This window comes from Spinacia oleracea, chromosome 1 (genome assembly GCF_020520425.1).
Source record: "Spinacia oleracea cultivar Varoflay chromosome 1, BTI_SOV_V1, whole genome shotgun sequence".
In the NCBI taxonomy this organism is placed as follows: Eukaryota; Viridiplantae; Streptophyta; class Magnoliopsida; order Caryophyllales; family Amaranthaceae; genus Spinacia; species Spinacia oleracea.
In genome coordinates, this window is record NC_079487.1 from 98,619,350 (window position 1) to 98,635,854 (window position 16,505).

The window sequence follows — 16,505 nt, forward strand, 5'->3', positions numbered from 1 at the left end:
TAAATATATATTGAGTAATGAAACATGCATTTTTTTTTTTAATATACCGTAAATACCTTCAATTTTGGAATCATGCAATTTTTCTATATACGGAAATATTTTCAATTTTGGAATCATGTAATTTTTCTATATACGGTAAATATCTTCAATTTTGGAATCATGCAATTTCTTCAATGATTTTCGGATATTTATATGAAAAAAATAAAGAACTTTTCAAACTCGATAATATTGCGTATCTTTTTCCTGGAGGTTTTTTTTAAAAAAAAATTCGGAAATTGTGGAAATTAAAATATTCAAAAAAATTGTTTAATGGACAATGTTTTCAAATTACAGTTAATATCTTCGATTGAGTTGAAATAGCTACCCATCTTTTGTAGATGGGTTCGATTGAGATAAACTAATTGCGGAAATTAAGGAAAATTAAAACTGCCAGATTCTGTTATTTACTTTTAATGTTTGAAGAGAAAAATGAAATATACTGAGTATTGAAACTGCCATATTATGTTATCTTCGATTGAGTAATTAAACATTTGTTAAGGGTTATTGTGTTGCAGGACAAAAGTTCCTGCTAGATCAACTGACAGGTAAAGGAAAGATAAAGAAATACAGAGAGAAGATAGAACCAGGGAATTAGAGAAATAGAGAGAGAGAGAGATAGAGGAAATGTTTAGAGAGAGAAACAGATTGGTATTGATTATTTTCGTAGCTGATTACAAACTACAACTATGCTATTTATAGCTTGAGCTAAACTGAATACAAGGGTCAGAATTCTGTTAAGAAAGTTGTTATAACAGATTTTTTAGTTTCTTTAATTTTGTTCTCTAACATACTGCCCCCCTTCAAAAAAAAGACTTGTCCCAAGTCTTTAAGGAACAACAAAAGTAGGGTACTTAGCTTCAAAGTCAATAGCAGATTCCCAAGAAGCCTCATGAGTTTCAAAACCATTCCATTGCACCAAGTATTGAGTAACAGCATGATTCTGCTGTTTTACAACTCTCCTATCCAAGATAGCTTTAGGAGTAAGGATTATAGAATCAGGTTGACCTTGGAACCATGGTGGTATGTGAGCAGCAGCAGGTAAGGTACCATAAAATTTCTTCAACTGTGAAACATGAAAAGTATCATGGATTTGAGCATCCTTAGGCAGAGACAACTTATAGGCTACCTTCCCAATCTTAGCCGTGACTTGGAAAGGACCAAAGTGTTTAGGTGCCAGTTTTTGGTTGGATCTGTGTTGGAGAGTCTGCTGTCTATAAGCTTGTAGTTTAAGCCATACCCATTCACCAACTTGAAATTCTCTATCAGTCCTGTGCTTGTCAGCTTGGGTTTTCATCCTTGTTTGTGCTCTGGTCAGGTGATGTTTAAGGGTTTGAATCATTAACTCTCTTTTCAGTAAGCTTCTATCAACTGTTTCAATCTTAGATTCCCCGGCCAAATAGGGTAAGTGAAGAGGGGGAGGCTGGTTATAAACCACCTCAAATGGAGTTAACTGAATAGCTGAATGGAAGTGAGTGTTGTACCACCATTCTGCTAAGGATAGCCATAAGCTCCAGTCTTTGGGAGATTCACCACACATACATCGTAAGTACGTTTCAAGACACCGATTTACCACTTCAGTCTGTCCATCTGTCTCAGGATGGTATGCTGAAGATAGGTTGAACTCAGTCCCATACAAAGAGAATAACCCCTTCCAAAAGTTACTCAGAAAAATGGGATCTCTATCACTGACAATACTTCTTGGCCATCCATGAAGTTTGAACACATTGTCAAGGTAGGCTTGTGCTACTTGTAATGCAGTAAAAGGATGAGATAATGCGATGAAATGAGCATATTTACTCAGCCGATCCACAACAACAAATATCACAGTTTTTCCATGTGAGGTAGGCAATCCAGTAATAAAATCCATGCTTACATCAATCCAGACTTCCTCCGGAATAGGTAAAGGTTGTAAGAATCCGGGACTGGCAGCATTATCATATTTTGAAGATTGACAAACTTGGCAAGTTCGAATGAAACTTCTAACTGCCAAATGCATACCTTTCTAGTAAAATACCGTTTTAAGTCGTTTGAAAGTGACATCTCTACCTGAATGGCCTCCCTCTGGTGTAGAATGGTGCCAAGTGATTAGTTTAAGTCTCAATTCTTCGTCAGGACCTACTACTATTCTTCCTTTCTTCCTGAGCAACCCAGACTTCAAAGTAAACCCAACAAAACTAGGTAGATCTTGTAGTTCTTCAATGATATGGATTAAATTATAATCCAAATGATAGCTCCCTTTAATAAGAGCATTCAAATCTGATGAAATGACTGAAATGGCCATTAATAGCAACTCTGAACCAGGCACCCTAGATAAGGCATCAGCAGCCACATTCTCCTGACCACCTCTGTATTCAATGTCATAGTCAAAGCCCATAAGCTTGGAGAGCCAAAACTGCTGAAATGGTGTGGAAATTTTTTGTTGAAGCAACCATTTCAAGTTTTTTTGATCAGTCTTCACAATAAAGTGGCCGCCCGAAAGGTACTGCTCCCATTCCTGGACAGCAAAAACTATGGCTAGTAGTTCCTTTTCATAAACGGACAACTTTTGCCATTTTGGTCCCAAAGTTCTGCTTATATAAGCCAATGGATGTCCTTCTTGCATTAACACAGCTCCAATACCCAGATTAGAAGCATCAGTTTCAACAATAAATTGCTTATTAAAGTTGGGTACGGCCAACACAGGAGAAGAAATTAAAGCAGCTTTCAGATGATTAAAAGCTGTTGTGGCACTATCACTCCATACAAAAGCTCCTTTCTTTAGTAAGTCATTAAGAGGTCTACAGATTTGAGCATAACTCTTAACAAACTTTCTGTAGTAGCCACATAAGCCTAGGAAACTTCTTAACTCTTTCAAAGAAACGGGGATAAGCCAATGAGCTACAGCTTCAATTTTTTTAGGATCTGTCTGCACCCCATCAGCTGAAATAAAATGCCCCAAATATTCCACCTTTTTCATACCAAAAGAACATTTACTCTCCTTGGCAAACATCTGATGTTGGAGCATCAGTTCAAAGACTTGAGCTAAGTGTTGCAGATGAGTAGTTTTGTCTTGACTGTAGACTAGGATGTCATCAAAAAAATTAATACACACTTTCTTAATAAGGGCTTAAAAACCTGATTCATCCAACCTTGAAAAGAAGTCGGGGCATTAGTAAGGCCAAAAGGCATTACTAGAAACTCAAAGTGACCGGTATGAGTTTTAAATGCTGTCTTAAAAACATCAGCAGGATGTAATCTCAATTGATGATAACCAGCCCTGAGATCTAGCTTAGTGAAGATTGTAGCACCAGCTAACTCATCAATAAGTTCTTCTACAATAGGTATAGGGAACTTGTCTTTGATGGTTCTTTTGTTAAGTTCCCTATAATCGATGCAAAGCCTCCAAGTTCCGTCTTTCTTACCTACTAATACTACCGGAGATGCAAAAGGGCTGGAACTGTTCTGGATAATTCCCCTATCCATCATTTCTTGTACTAACTGTTCTATGACATCCCTTTGCTTCAAGGGATACCTATATGGTCTGATATTAATAGGCTCGGTATCATGTTTTAATGGGATTTTGTGATCAAAAACTCCTCGAAGAGGAGGTAATTCTGTAGGATCTTCAAAGATCTTACTGAATTTGTGTTTTAAAACCTTAAAATCTTCATCAGTGCTCAAATTATCCTTCAAAACTACTGAATTCTCCTCTCCTATGATACTCATCAGCTGCATTACACATAACTGAGCTGCATTATCAATCATCTTGGCAGAGATATCTCCTTCCCACACTTTCAACTTCTTTGGAGGAATACCCTTCAAAGTAAATTGAATGTCGTTCAGACTAAACTGCATCAACAGTTGTTTGAAGTCCTAAACAATTTGTCCCAAAGTACACAACCATTGGACCCCTAATACCATATCACAACTTCCCAAAGGTATAAGCATCACATCTGTAGAAAAAGTATGCTTATTCACTTCCCAAGTAAACTGCTGACACTTGTGATTGCAGGCCAAATGATTACCATCTGCTACTGCCACAGCCTGAGCTTCAATAGCTTCTATAGAACAACCCAACTTTTTGGCTAAAGACAAGTCCAGAAAGTTGTGGGTGCTGCCGGAATCTACTAAAATATGCAGTGGTTTGTCTCCTTTTACTAACCCAACAAGTCTCATGGTGTGAAAACCTTGATTACCAGTTAAAAGCATGTACAGATATACAAGGCTCCGCAATAGTATCTTCTACAGAATCTTCACTATCTGATTCACTATACCCACCAATTTCTACAGTAAATAATTGGGGTTCTTTAAATTTACATTTATGGTTCCTTGTATACTTCTCGTCACAGTAATAACAAAGCCCCTTTGCTATTTTTTCCGCTCTAACATCAGCAGGTATGTATGGAGTAGATTTGGAATTATTTCTTGCCGTTGATTGGTAAGGCTGAACAGGTTTGATTGGGGGTGTAGGGAGTAAGGGAGGTTTGTTTACATTGGCGTTAAAGGGTTGTGTTTGTGGTGTTTGTGTTTGGTTATTGTATTTATGATATGGTTTATAAGAACTAGCCTGCTGCTGTTCTTCTTGTAGCCTTGCATATTTCACTGCTTCACTAATGGAAGTAGGTTCAAAGGCTCTCACAAAAGGCTTAACAGTAGGTTTTAACCCTCCAATGAAGCTATGTAGCACATATTCTTCAGATAATGCATGGCCATTTTGGATCAAAATGGCTCTGAGTTCTTCAAACTCATCAATATAACTCTCCAGAGAATCAACCTGAGACAGTTTATTAAAATGTTCTACTGCATTCATACCCTTTCCATCCTTAAATCTTGCAGTTAAATCCAGTATAAAATCATCCCAATCAACATGTTTTCTAACAGCCAAATAGCTCGAAACCCATGTCTCAGCTTTATTAGTCATATACAAGCTAGCTAAATCAACCCTACACTCATCAGCATTTTGCACAAAGAAAAATACCTACTACACTTTTTGATCCATATTCTGGGATTTGTGCCATCAAAAGAAGGAAGCTGCAATTTAGGAATCATACCTTGAGGTCTAACCTCATGATTTCCTCGGTGACCACTATCTTGGTTTCCTCCTTGACTACCCACATGAGTGTTATCCTTCAACTCCTTCAGCATTTGCATCATGATTTGCAAATTACTAGCTTGTTCTTCCATTCTTCTTTCCAACATTTTGACTTGCTCCTCCATATCTGAGAATTTTTTTGAAACTGCTCAAGATAGAGGTGCCAGAATTCCAATTTTGTAATCTTTCAAGAAGAAGGTTGTCTGGATTTTTCACTCAGACCTTTTAACAAACACCTTGAGCTCACGAACTCAACAATGGTGTCTGATGAGTGGGCAACAGATTGGCTCTGATACCAATGTTGCAGGACAAAAGTTCCTGCTAGATCAACTGACAGATAAAGGAAAGATAAAGAAATACAGTGAGAAGATAGAGAGTTAAAGAAATAGAGAGAGAGAGATAGAGGAAATGTTTAGAGAGAAACAGATTGGTATTGATTATTTTCGTAGCTGATTACAAACTACAACTATGCTATTTGTAGCTTGAGCTAAACTGAATACAAGGGTCAGAATTCTGTTAAGAAAGTTGTTATAACAGATTTTTTAGTTTCTTTAATTCTGTTCTCTAACATATTGGGTATTACCAAGTACAAACAGCAATGGATAAATGTGATTCTTACGTCAATGGAGATTTTTAAAACCTAAAATCTAAATCGTGATAATGTATTTTTATTTTTTATTGTACACTAATTTTCATAAACTCTCACGAACGCATTTAATTTATACTCCTTCAATAAAACTTCAATTTATAATTTGATATTTGAAAATATTAGGGAAGATGACGTTATTGATTGATGGTGTTTATTAATTGAGGAAGATGGCGTTGATTAGCAGAAGAAGATGGTTGATGAAAAAAATTAAGCTTTTGAGGCATTTTCAATTATCATAAATTGAGACTTTTTTTTTCTTTTGTAAGGGGACTAAATTAAGGCATTGATTACTACTCCGTATGTTTCTTTTATTAAAAAATGGTGGCAAACAAGACCTTGTAAAAATAAAAGTAAGTGAATGGCCTAGATTTAATAAGGATTAATCAACGGTTCAGATTTAATTTAAAAGTTGGTCGTCGTCAACGGTTCAGATTTAATTTAAAAGTTGGTCGTCGTAGGTCGACGACCTTTACAGAAGCGTCGTTACATTTTAATTAATATTCTCACCTTTGTTTTCCAATTATTTTTATTAGGGATGATATCACTAATCATAGTCGGAACCATAATTAATAAACTAAATATAATAAAAGGTTTAGATTATGTTTGGAAAAATGAAAAAAATATAATTGTTTGGGAATACAAACGGCTCACGACACGTCGACACATGGGCCATACGCGATAGGCCCAGACGGACATAAACATAATAAAATACGAATATTAGGGATGTCCCACGGGGGACGGCCCACAAGGGTCGGCCGGCCCGTAGTTATTAAGATCGCCCAATTATACTCCGCCTAATGGATGGGCTCCCAAACCTAACAGAAGTCGGCTGCAGTGAAGAGTTCGTGTTGACCAAGGAACCAGATTAGGGTTTCTGTCCTATATTCCTATATATACGGCCCGGATGCACATCAGAAGGCACGCAATCAATAAACCTCAAACCTAATTCTGGAACTTGAGCCCAGAACCTCCGTCTAACTCCAGTCAAGGAAGAAGACTCTTGAAGACCTCTCGTCGTCTTTACCGGACGACTCATTAGTTAAGGATCCCCTGTATTTTTACCGAAACAATTTGGCGTCGTCTGTGGGGATTCAAACAAAAAGCTAGCAAGAAACCATGTCTAATGGAGATTACGATGGACGAGTCCGTACCAACTCTATGGGATCTGGAGAGAACGACTGCCACCAGGACCAACCCATGGCTGACGCGGAACCCATAGGTCTCAATATGACCAACCGGGTATCCGACGATCGACCTAGGGTGGAAACCCCTGTTGTGGCCAGACTGATTGCCGAAAACCTTCTAGGATCCTCGAACGTTGCACCAATCACGCCTGCATGAACTTGATGAAAAACCTGCTCGAGGCCTTCTCTCAGGCCGCGACGCCTATAATAGGGAAGAGCCCTCCGGGGAAACCCTAAGCAGGCACAAGACCGGTGAGACAAGATCTCGCCGCAGAAGTAACGTATGGAGAAGGGAGGACTCCCCAGGCCAAACGAGGAGACGTTCTCCCCCTAGAGGAACTGTCCGGACCCCCATAAGTTGGGAACGTCTGAGAACAGATTGGGAAGAAGAAGAGTGGAATAGCAAGAACGCCCAAGAAAGACACCCCTCGTGGTTCGTGGCCGAACAAGAAGAATAATCTGGGTCCTCTCGTTCTGAGTACGCTCCGAGACGACGAAGAAGGACACGGACACCACCTAAGAGGATTGAGAATGAGCAACCCCGCCTACGATCCGAGGTGGTGATCCCACCACTCAGATCCCTCGAAGGACGATCCCCCACCAGGGTTTGATCACGGAGGTCGTCACCACACAACGGGAGAGGTTGCCATCCCACTCGACTATCGATCGGCCGATCACCTCCAAGAAGGGAAAGGTCTAGGCATGACGTTGGGGGGCATACCGGTCGACACCCCAGCAACATCATGATCCCAAAAGGCTCCCCTTTCACTCCAGGGATCTTGGAAGAGCCTCTCCCAAGAATGAAGCTCCCTAGCCACATCAAGTATGACGGCTCCACAGATCCCGACGATCACATAGCCGCGTACGAAGGACATATGTACCTGTACACCGCATCCTCGGCAGTATGGTGCAAGTGCTTCCCGGCTACGCTAAGCGGTTTGGCGCAAACCTGGTTCAAAAACTTAAAAGCCGGGTCCATCCGCAACTTCAGGCAGTTGTCGAAGCAATTCTATGAGCACTTCGTCAGCAACAAGCGTAGGGAGAAGACATCAGCCGAACTATGGAGCGTGAAGCAGCGAGGGGACGAAAGCTTAAGAGACTATCTTGGGAGATTCAACCGGGAAGTTGTGCTGATACCCGATATGAAGTCTGATGTCGCCATACTGGCTCTTACTCATGGCTTGCGGAAAAGCAGGTATAGAGATTACCTAGCGAAGAAGAACGTCTCCAACCTAGGAGCTGCTCTTGAAAAGGCGGACGAATACATCAGGATTGAGGAATTTAATAGGACTCTAGCCGAGCCCGACCATGATGAGTACGTCCAGCCACAGAGGGAAGACTCCAGGAAGGACGACAAAAGGGAGAAGGGTAATCAAATGAAGAAGGACAACCAAGAGAAACATGAGAACGACGAGTATGACAGTTATGCACCTTTGCTCGTTCCTCGATCGCAAATATTTGCCATGAACAAAACTGATGAAAAGTGGCAACGTCCTCGGAAGATGCATTTCAAGAATCGGGATGGGTCTAAATGGTGCGACTTTCACGACGACTATGGCCACACGACCGATGAGTGTCGAGATCTCAAAAACAACGTGGAAGACCTGATTCGGCGAGGCTACTTTAAGCAATACAGGGCTCAAAGCCGAAATCAGGGAGACAGGCAGGAAGATTCAACCTTTTAGTGACAATGATTAAACTCAAGGATTTATTGGAGTCTAGATGCAATCAACGTGGATGATCAAGAAGTCAGTGAGCCAACCAATGTCAAATTGGTTGTACAGTTCAAAAGATTTTGAAATTTTGGTATGTCAATTTTTAGTCGATTAATAAAGACCAACATTCTAGAGTACGCATCAATCTTTTAGTTGTTCTTATTATTATTTCATGTATTTTACTGGTTTATTTATGATTAAAGAAATAAAACGAGCTCGCGTTCGATCGTTATGACTTTGACATTAATATTTCCATCCATGAAAAATATAGGGATGTAAACAATAAGTACAAATCTCTTAGTCTCTAAGTCAAGCCCTCAACAATGTTCCATGTACATGACACCTTGCTTGAAGGAGATAATGAAAAACATGAGATAATTACTAAAACCTAAGCATCTTTCTTGTTCGTCCAACAGGACACAAACAATAAAGATTTAGGTACTATCCTAACAAAACCTACCCTCAAGATAATTGTGCGGAAAATCACCACGCAATCATCAGTTAGGTGGAGTAATGGAAGTTAATATGAAAAAACCTAAGCATCTTTCTTGTTCGTCCAATAGGACACAAACAATAGAGATTTAGGTACTATCCTAACAACACCTACCCTGAAGATAATTGTACGGATGACCGTCAAACAATTATCAATTAGGTGGAGTAATGGAAGTTAATATAAAATAAACTTATGTCCTTTCTTAAATACAAGAAAGACTAAGGTACTATCCTAACAAAACCTACCCTCAAAATAATTGTACGGATGATAGCCGAACAATTATTAGTTAGGTGGAGTAATGGAAGTTATTACGAAATAAAACTTATGTAAGCTCGAAACAACGCAATGGCCACCACAGTCAGTGATGGTGGTTGGTCGACCAAGGTCAATGATGGTTGTCAGCCAACCAAGGCCAACAAAAGCAGTCGGCCAGCCGATCCATCCTTATGAAAGATGACAGTCAGCATACAAAAAAATAAAAAAAATAATAATAATAATAAAGAAAAAAAAGAAAAAAGAAAAGAAAAAGAAAAAGAGAAAGAGGGCAGCAGTCAGCCGGTCACCGCCAACAATGGCAGTCGGCCAGCCAGTACCAACCGGCCACCCCAGGCAGCCAGCCATCGCGACCACCTCATGCTACTATCCGGCCACCTCGACCACTCCAGGCAGCAGCCGGCCGCCACTAGCAAGAGGGCATGGCAGCCAGCCGGCCGCTAGCAAGAACGCGCGCCCGGATATCATCCGCCGCCGGCGATAGCCAGACACCGTCTACAAAATTGGTCGCCTTCCGGCCGGTCAAGGCCAGTCGGCCACCTTCTTCCTCCAGCAACTACTTCCATACATATGGAAAAAAAGAGATGTTAGAAGGAGAGAAAGAAAAAACGTTAAATAAATGCCAAAAGAAAAAAAATTAAATTAGTAAAAATAAAGAAGAAAAGATGGTCTAGATCAGCTTTGTCAGAAAGTATGGAAGATATTAAATGGGAAAGTGTCAAAAATACACTTGACTTGTCATCCATCATTGCTGTGAAATATTGTCACGCAGACACGCACTACAAGCATCCGTACTAGCAGAAGGTGCTGAGGCTACAATGCATACGAACAACGGTAAAAATTGAAGAATATTTTATTTACTTAGCCCATAAATTTTGTAGCTTACAAAATTATATGGGGCTAGGAGGCAAGTTGTTTGGGAATACAAACGGCTCACGACACGTCGACACATGGGCCATACGCGATAGGCCCAGACGGACATAAACATAATAAAATACGAATATTAGGGATGTCCCACGGGGGACGGCCCACAAGGGTCGGCCGGCCCGTAGTTATTAAGATCGCCCAATTATACTCCGCCTAATGGATGGGCTCCCAAACCTAACAGAAGTCGGCTGCAGTGAAGAGTTCGTGTTGACCAAGGAACCAGATTAGGGTTTCTGTCCTATATTCCTATATATACGGCCCGGATGTACATCAGAAGGCACGCAATCAATAAACCTTAAACCTAATTCTGGAACTTGAGCCCAGAACCTCCGTCTAACTCCAGTCAAGGAAGAAGACTCTTGAAGACCTCTCGTCGTCTTTACCGGACGACTCATTAGTCAAGGATCCCCTGTATTTTTACCGAAACAATAATAAAAGAAAAGATTGTAACGTGAAAAATTGCACAAAAATTTCATCTCTAAATATATGCTTATTTCCAAGCCCGTATTATAAAAATGAGATATGGTTTGTTAATGCATTTTTTTTTTCTTATGCTTAGTATATTTATTTTTTCATTTAGATCTTTCTTTTATATGGGGTGTTGGTGATTGATGGTAGAATATTTGACCTAAAATATTTAGGAATTAGGATTGGGAATTCTAAATACTTTTGAAACATTAGGGAAGTTATGTTTTGAGCAATACGTCATTGACTTGTAGCATGAAGAGCTATTTGATACGATTAGACTTTAGATATGTTATGAACATTTTAGAATTAATTAGAATTCTTTATCATCAATGTGGATTATTCTTAAATTACAGTGTTACTTCTAGTTTGAAAGATGAAGTTTCTTAGAAGATCTTATTCCTTTAATTGAAGTTGAAATGTAAAGACTATTTCTTAGCTACAATCAAATTTTACTATAGATAGATTAGTAATAAATCTTTTTTTTTTAATTTTTTTAAGAATATAATATTGATTCTATAATCATGTCATACGTAGCATTAAGTACTCCCCCATCAAATTAATTTTGACACTTATCAGGATACAAAGTTAAGTAGAAAAGTTGTTGTTTATTCATGTGAGAGAGTAATGGTCCCTAAATTTTTGTTAGTGGCAAAAGATAGGTATTAAAATAGTTATATAAAAAGTATAAAAACTAATTTGGGACAAATGAAATGGAAAACGTATAAAACTAATATGCGATGGAGGAGTAATAAATTGTAAAAACTATAACAATATGGCATACATAATTATATATGCATTATAAGAAAATGAGATGTGAAATTGTCTTATTTAGGAGTACGTAGGCAAATTAGAGGCCGGAGAAAATTTTAATGTGAAACCGACATACTCCGTTTGTTAGTTCTTGTTGAAGGTACCTCATGTATTTTAGTACGAAGTATAATATATAGATACATATATAAAAGATTTATGTTATATGCCTATAAATAACCAACATAAGTTGGTGGAGTTGGTGGGGAACTCACCTTGTGACTTGGAGGTCACAAGTTCGAGCCCCATCAACTGCGAAATGCTTGGGTGTGGCTCAAGCGATGACCTGTGGAGCTGGGCTGGTTAACCTGTGCTAGGTGCTGGTTCAGTTAGGGTCCCTTCTTCTTACCTATTAAAAAAAATATATGCCAATAAATATCAACAATAGGCTCGTCTTTAATAGGATAGTGGGTCATGGGGTAAATTAGATGTATTATTTAATTAGATGGTGGGGTTGATAAGTTACTAAAAATAGCAAGTGTATCTCTTAAATAAATACGGCCGGAAAAGACAAGTGTATCTCTTAAATAAATACGGAGGGAGTTATACACTATGACAATGAGATATGTACATATAACGTGGATCATCTTAATCGAGGGCCCTTTCTAGTTAAATTCGTTTTAAACTTCATTCAAAGTAGAATATGTTGATCATAGTCATCTAAAAATTACCTTGATCTAGAAAATCATTTAAAATTACCATGGTCTAAAAAAGAATTTAGAGAAATTCGTTCGAAGTTATTATAAAAATGATACTTAGATCATGATAAAATTTCGTTCGAATTTATTATACCTAAATATAAAAATGATATTATTTAGATGATATAATATTGAAAAAGATACCCTATGCCAGTTTTATTATAACTCTTTTAGTATAGGTATAGTAATTATTTCTATTATAAATTAAATGATATTAGATCATGATAGAATTTTGTTTGAAGTTACTATACCTAAATATAAAATAGTATTGTTTAGATTATGATATAATATTAAAAAGATACTCTATGTCAATTTTATTATGGAGTATATCTCTTTTGGTATAGGCATACTCCGTATTAGATTATTTATATTATTAAGTTTGGATATGATAATATTTCCTAAAGTAATATTCATATGCAAATCAAATAATATTTTAGTTTGGAAAAGATATTCAAACATAATATTATTAAATTAATTATGTAATTATAGTGCATTTATTTAAGGGGAGAAAAAAGGGCCGAAAAAAAAATCAATATGAGAGCGACACGTGTCAGTTTTGCATCTAGGGCATCTCTTATAGTATAGTTACTAGTATAGCACCCGCGCGATGCACGATTTACAATCTACTACACAAAATATTAAATTTGCATGAAATTTAAACTATATCTATACACAATTAACCAAAATAAAGCTTGAAGTTATTCTTCTAATTAAAATTAATTGTGGATAGTTTTTACTTTTATTCTCATTCATTACCTGTGTCAAACATAAAGTAATTCTCATATACCCTTTATTTATATAGAGCTTGTAGAACTAATACACAAAATATACTCACATAAAACTCGTCCCACCATTTATTTCATTACCCGATCACTTAGACACATCATGTACTTTATTCCGCTAGAGATGACTTTTAGTCAAGGCATGGCGGGTGCGGAGGATTGTCCTCCACACCGATGTACAAAATAAAATTCATTCCCACTCCATCACCCACCTATTTATCCAAACTCATCTAAACCCACCATATACCCTTTTTATGGCAGTTATCAATTTAATTTAAAACTATATTTAGAGTATTTTCCAATTTAGTTATCTTATTAGAGTAATTGAATAAATAAATAATATGTTATAATATGTAGGTTATTTGTAAAAAAATGTTATTCATAATCAATTAGATGAAGGGTATGCGAGGTGGGTGGGTTAATCTAAAATTCATCATTGCTTTGTCACTCGAGGCAGATACATTTTCTACTCGCATCACCCACCAAATTAAACTTTTCACCGACCCGGCCTTCCAACTCGGGGCATTGCATAGGGGTCTCCCAAAAATCTGCCCCACTAACAATCTGACATTCCTTTAATGGATTATCTCAAACGGACACACCAAAGATGATTAATCTATGGATTAATCTCAAACGGTCACACCAAAGATGAATATGAGGAAAATAAAGGGGCGGAATGACTATTGAATAACAAATTTGTGAAAGAGTAGAGAAGAGATATTTATGGTATACCTCCGTTTCTATATAGTTGGAACATATACCTTATCACACTTTAAGAAGAAAAAAAAATCATTTTTTTTAATATAAGGGTAAAAGTGAAAATGGGTTCTGTTATTTTATTTGGTGGTTGAGAGGTAATATTTAATAAAGAGAGTAAAGTGAGGTAGAAATGTCAAATTATACAAAATAGTTTTTTCATTTATAGTATGTTGCAACTTTCTATTTAAAGAAAGTGTTGCAATTTTTCCATTTTAGGGAAGTGTTGTAAATAAAAACCAGAAAAAAATGCTATTTTATACATAAATGTCAAATTATACAAAATATTTTTTTCATTTATAGTGTGTTGCAACTTTCTGTTTAAGGAAAGTGTTGCAATTTTTCCATTTTAGGGAAGTGTTGTAAATAAAAAAAAATAAAAAATGCTAATTTATACATTTTCTAAAACAATAGTTGAGATTCTTATAATATTATAAGTACTACTCCGTACGTAGCGGTACATACATTTTTGTAATAATCATATTGTAAATACTACAGAATCAGAGTACGTATAATTAAATTATAGTCATATTATAATCTCACCAACATTATATTACGCAGTGTATACAAAATGCATGCATATATACCCATTTGGAAAAAAAACTATACATTTCCGTACATTTATATACTTCGTATATGTTAAGAAAAACAAACATTTTAGTCATAACTTAATGTTAAGAAAAAATAAGGAAATTATAATTTTTGAGCAACCGAATAAACACACATTCTAGTACGAAGTATATTCAACTTGCTCATAAGTTTTTGTTAAATATCATTTTAGTTACCGTATAAGATGTCAAATAATGATTATATTATTTTGGTAATGTACATATACTTTGTATGTCATATTCCATAATATCTTTGTGATAGACAAATAGAAGTCAATAACATCTTTAAATTAAATAGTTTCTTGAATTTAGTATATAGATATTATTTTATACCGTATATTTAATAATATAGATTGTATTATCTATATACTACAGAGTAACAGAAATGATATACATTTAAGCAATAAAAATAAAAAGTAAATTAAAAATGATATGTGTCTGCACCACATTGAGGTACCCTTTCTTTTAGTATAGTATATAAATAGATAGATACATCATGGTGTCTTGTACTTTGTAGCATATATCAATTTTTAGATTAATAAAAAAAAAATACATGATGTGTCAGCTTTAGAGGTAGTGTATGACAACTTAAGTAGTACTCCTATATTTATGCTATGTATATTTTGCAGAATATTCATTATAAATGGTAATTTCCTCAGTGCACCATATTTACACAACGTTTACATAAGCCGCACGAGAATAGAATATTTACATACACATATTTTTTACATCCTTCTATTTTTATTTAGTATTTTTGGGATGTTTATTATAAATAGAATCTTTAAGATTACATTGGAAAACAATAATATATTATCTAGTGCGTATTTTTCCTTAAATAAGACTGCATAAATTTAGATTAGTAATTTTAATTACCTTTTAAATTTAAAAGAGAGGTGAATCAATGAGTGACATTTATCATCACCGCATTGATTTCCTATCTTTTAATATAATATATAGATAGAAGATAGATAAATTAATCTTACTTTAACTAGTAAAACTGATGCAGCGAACTTTCAATCATGTTTGGTTAGGAAATGTAGTGTGGAATGCTGAAAATTATTTCATACTTTACCTTATGAAAATTATATAAATGTTGTTTAATTATTTTCATGTTAGTACACTTTATTCCCATAAAAATCTAACCGTACATATCCATATATGAAACAATTACTAATTTACTATAATAGTATAATTAAATAAGTTAATGTCCTTATTGGTAATTTTACACAATTAATTAGCTATTATATATCAATTATTTACCAAATACTTTTATATAATCAGTTAGTATAATCAACTAGTCAAACAAGTTAATACCAACAACTAGTCAAACTTCTAAATAATCCGCTACAGCTAACCACTATTGCCAATCACGGTCTAAAATTTATGTTGACTCGTTTATATGAACTTATCCGAAAAGGCTCAACCGTCAACATTAAATTGTTCATTTCGTGTCCAGTTTAGGGATGCCAGTGGGCAGGATTTTATGGGAGACTCGCCCCGCATCCAACCCAACTAGGCGGGGATGAAGGGAGGTTTGACGGGTGATGGGGCGGGGATGGGTATAAAAATCATACCCGCCATGGGTGATGGATTGTGTGTGGACTTTGCGTTGGACCCACCCCATCCCCGCCCGCCCGCCTCGCCCCATCCCCACCCGCCCCTCTTGATACTCGTCAACCCTACCCAAGCATCATTTCTAAGTGAATTAAAAGAATTTAAGAAGATGAAAAGTTGAAAAGTTTTTTTTTATGCGTTTGAATTTGTTTGTAGTATGTGATAATATGAATTAAGGCGAGACATTAGATTTTGTTGATTGGATTTATTTGGTTATGGAAGTTACTTTTTACCGTAATGTTTGCTAAATAAGAAAAATTAGGTAGGTGTTAGTGCGGATATGGGGCGGGAATGAGATGGGGATGGATACCAAGGCGGGTGGTGGACCTAGGATGAATTTAGTTTCTACCCGTTGGGGGCAGGGATGAAGATGAATTTTGTACCCACAGTGAGTGATTGGACGGGAATGGAGATGAAAATT

General features: G+C 36.5%; 1 protein-coding gene across 1 annotated transcript; it reads left to right on the forward strand.

Moving 5' to 3' along the window:
• The first annotated feature begins 7,743 nt into the window (after positions 1–7,743).
• LOC110805000 (uncharacterized) lies at positions 7,744–8,628 on the forward strand. Its single transcript, XM_022010593.2, has one exon. It carries the CDS (start codon positions 7,744–7,746, stop codon positions 8,626–8,628), a length of 885 nt encoding a protein of 294 aa, XP_021866285.2.
• The last annotated feature ends 7,877 nt before the right edge of the window (positions 8,629–16,505 follow it).

What these genes read in the sequence shown, in the direction of transcription:
- LOC110805000 (XM_022010593.2), top strand. Translation starts at nt 7,744, where the DNA reads ATGAAGCTCCCTAGCCACATCAAGTATGACGGCTCCACAGATCCCGAC.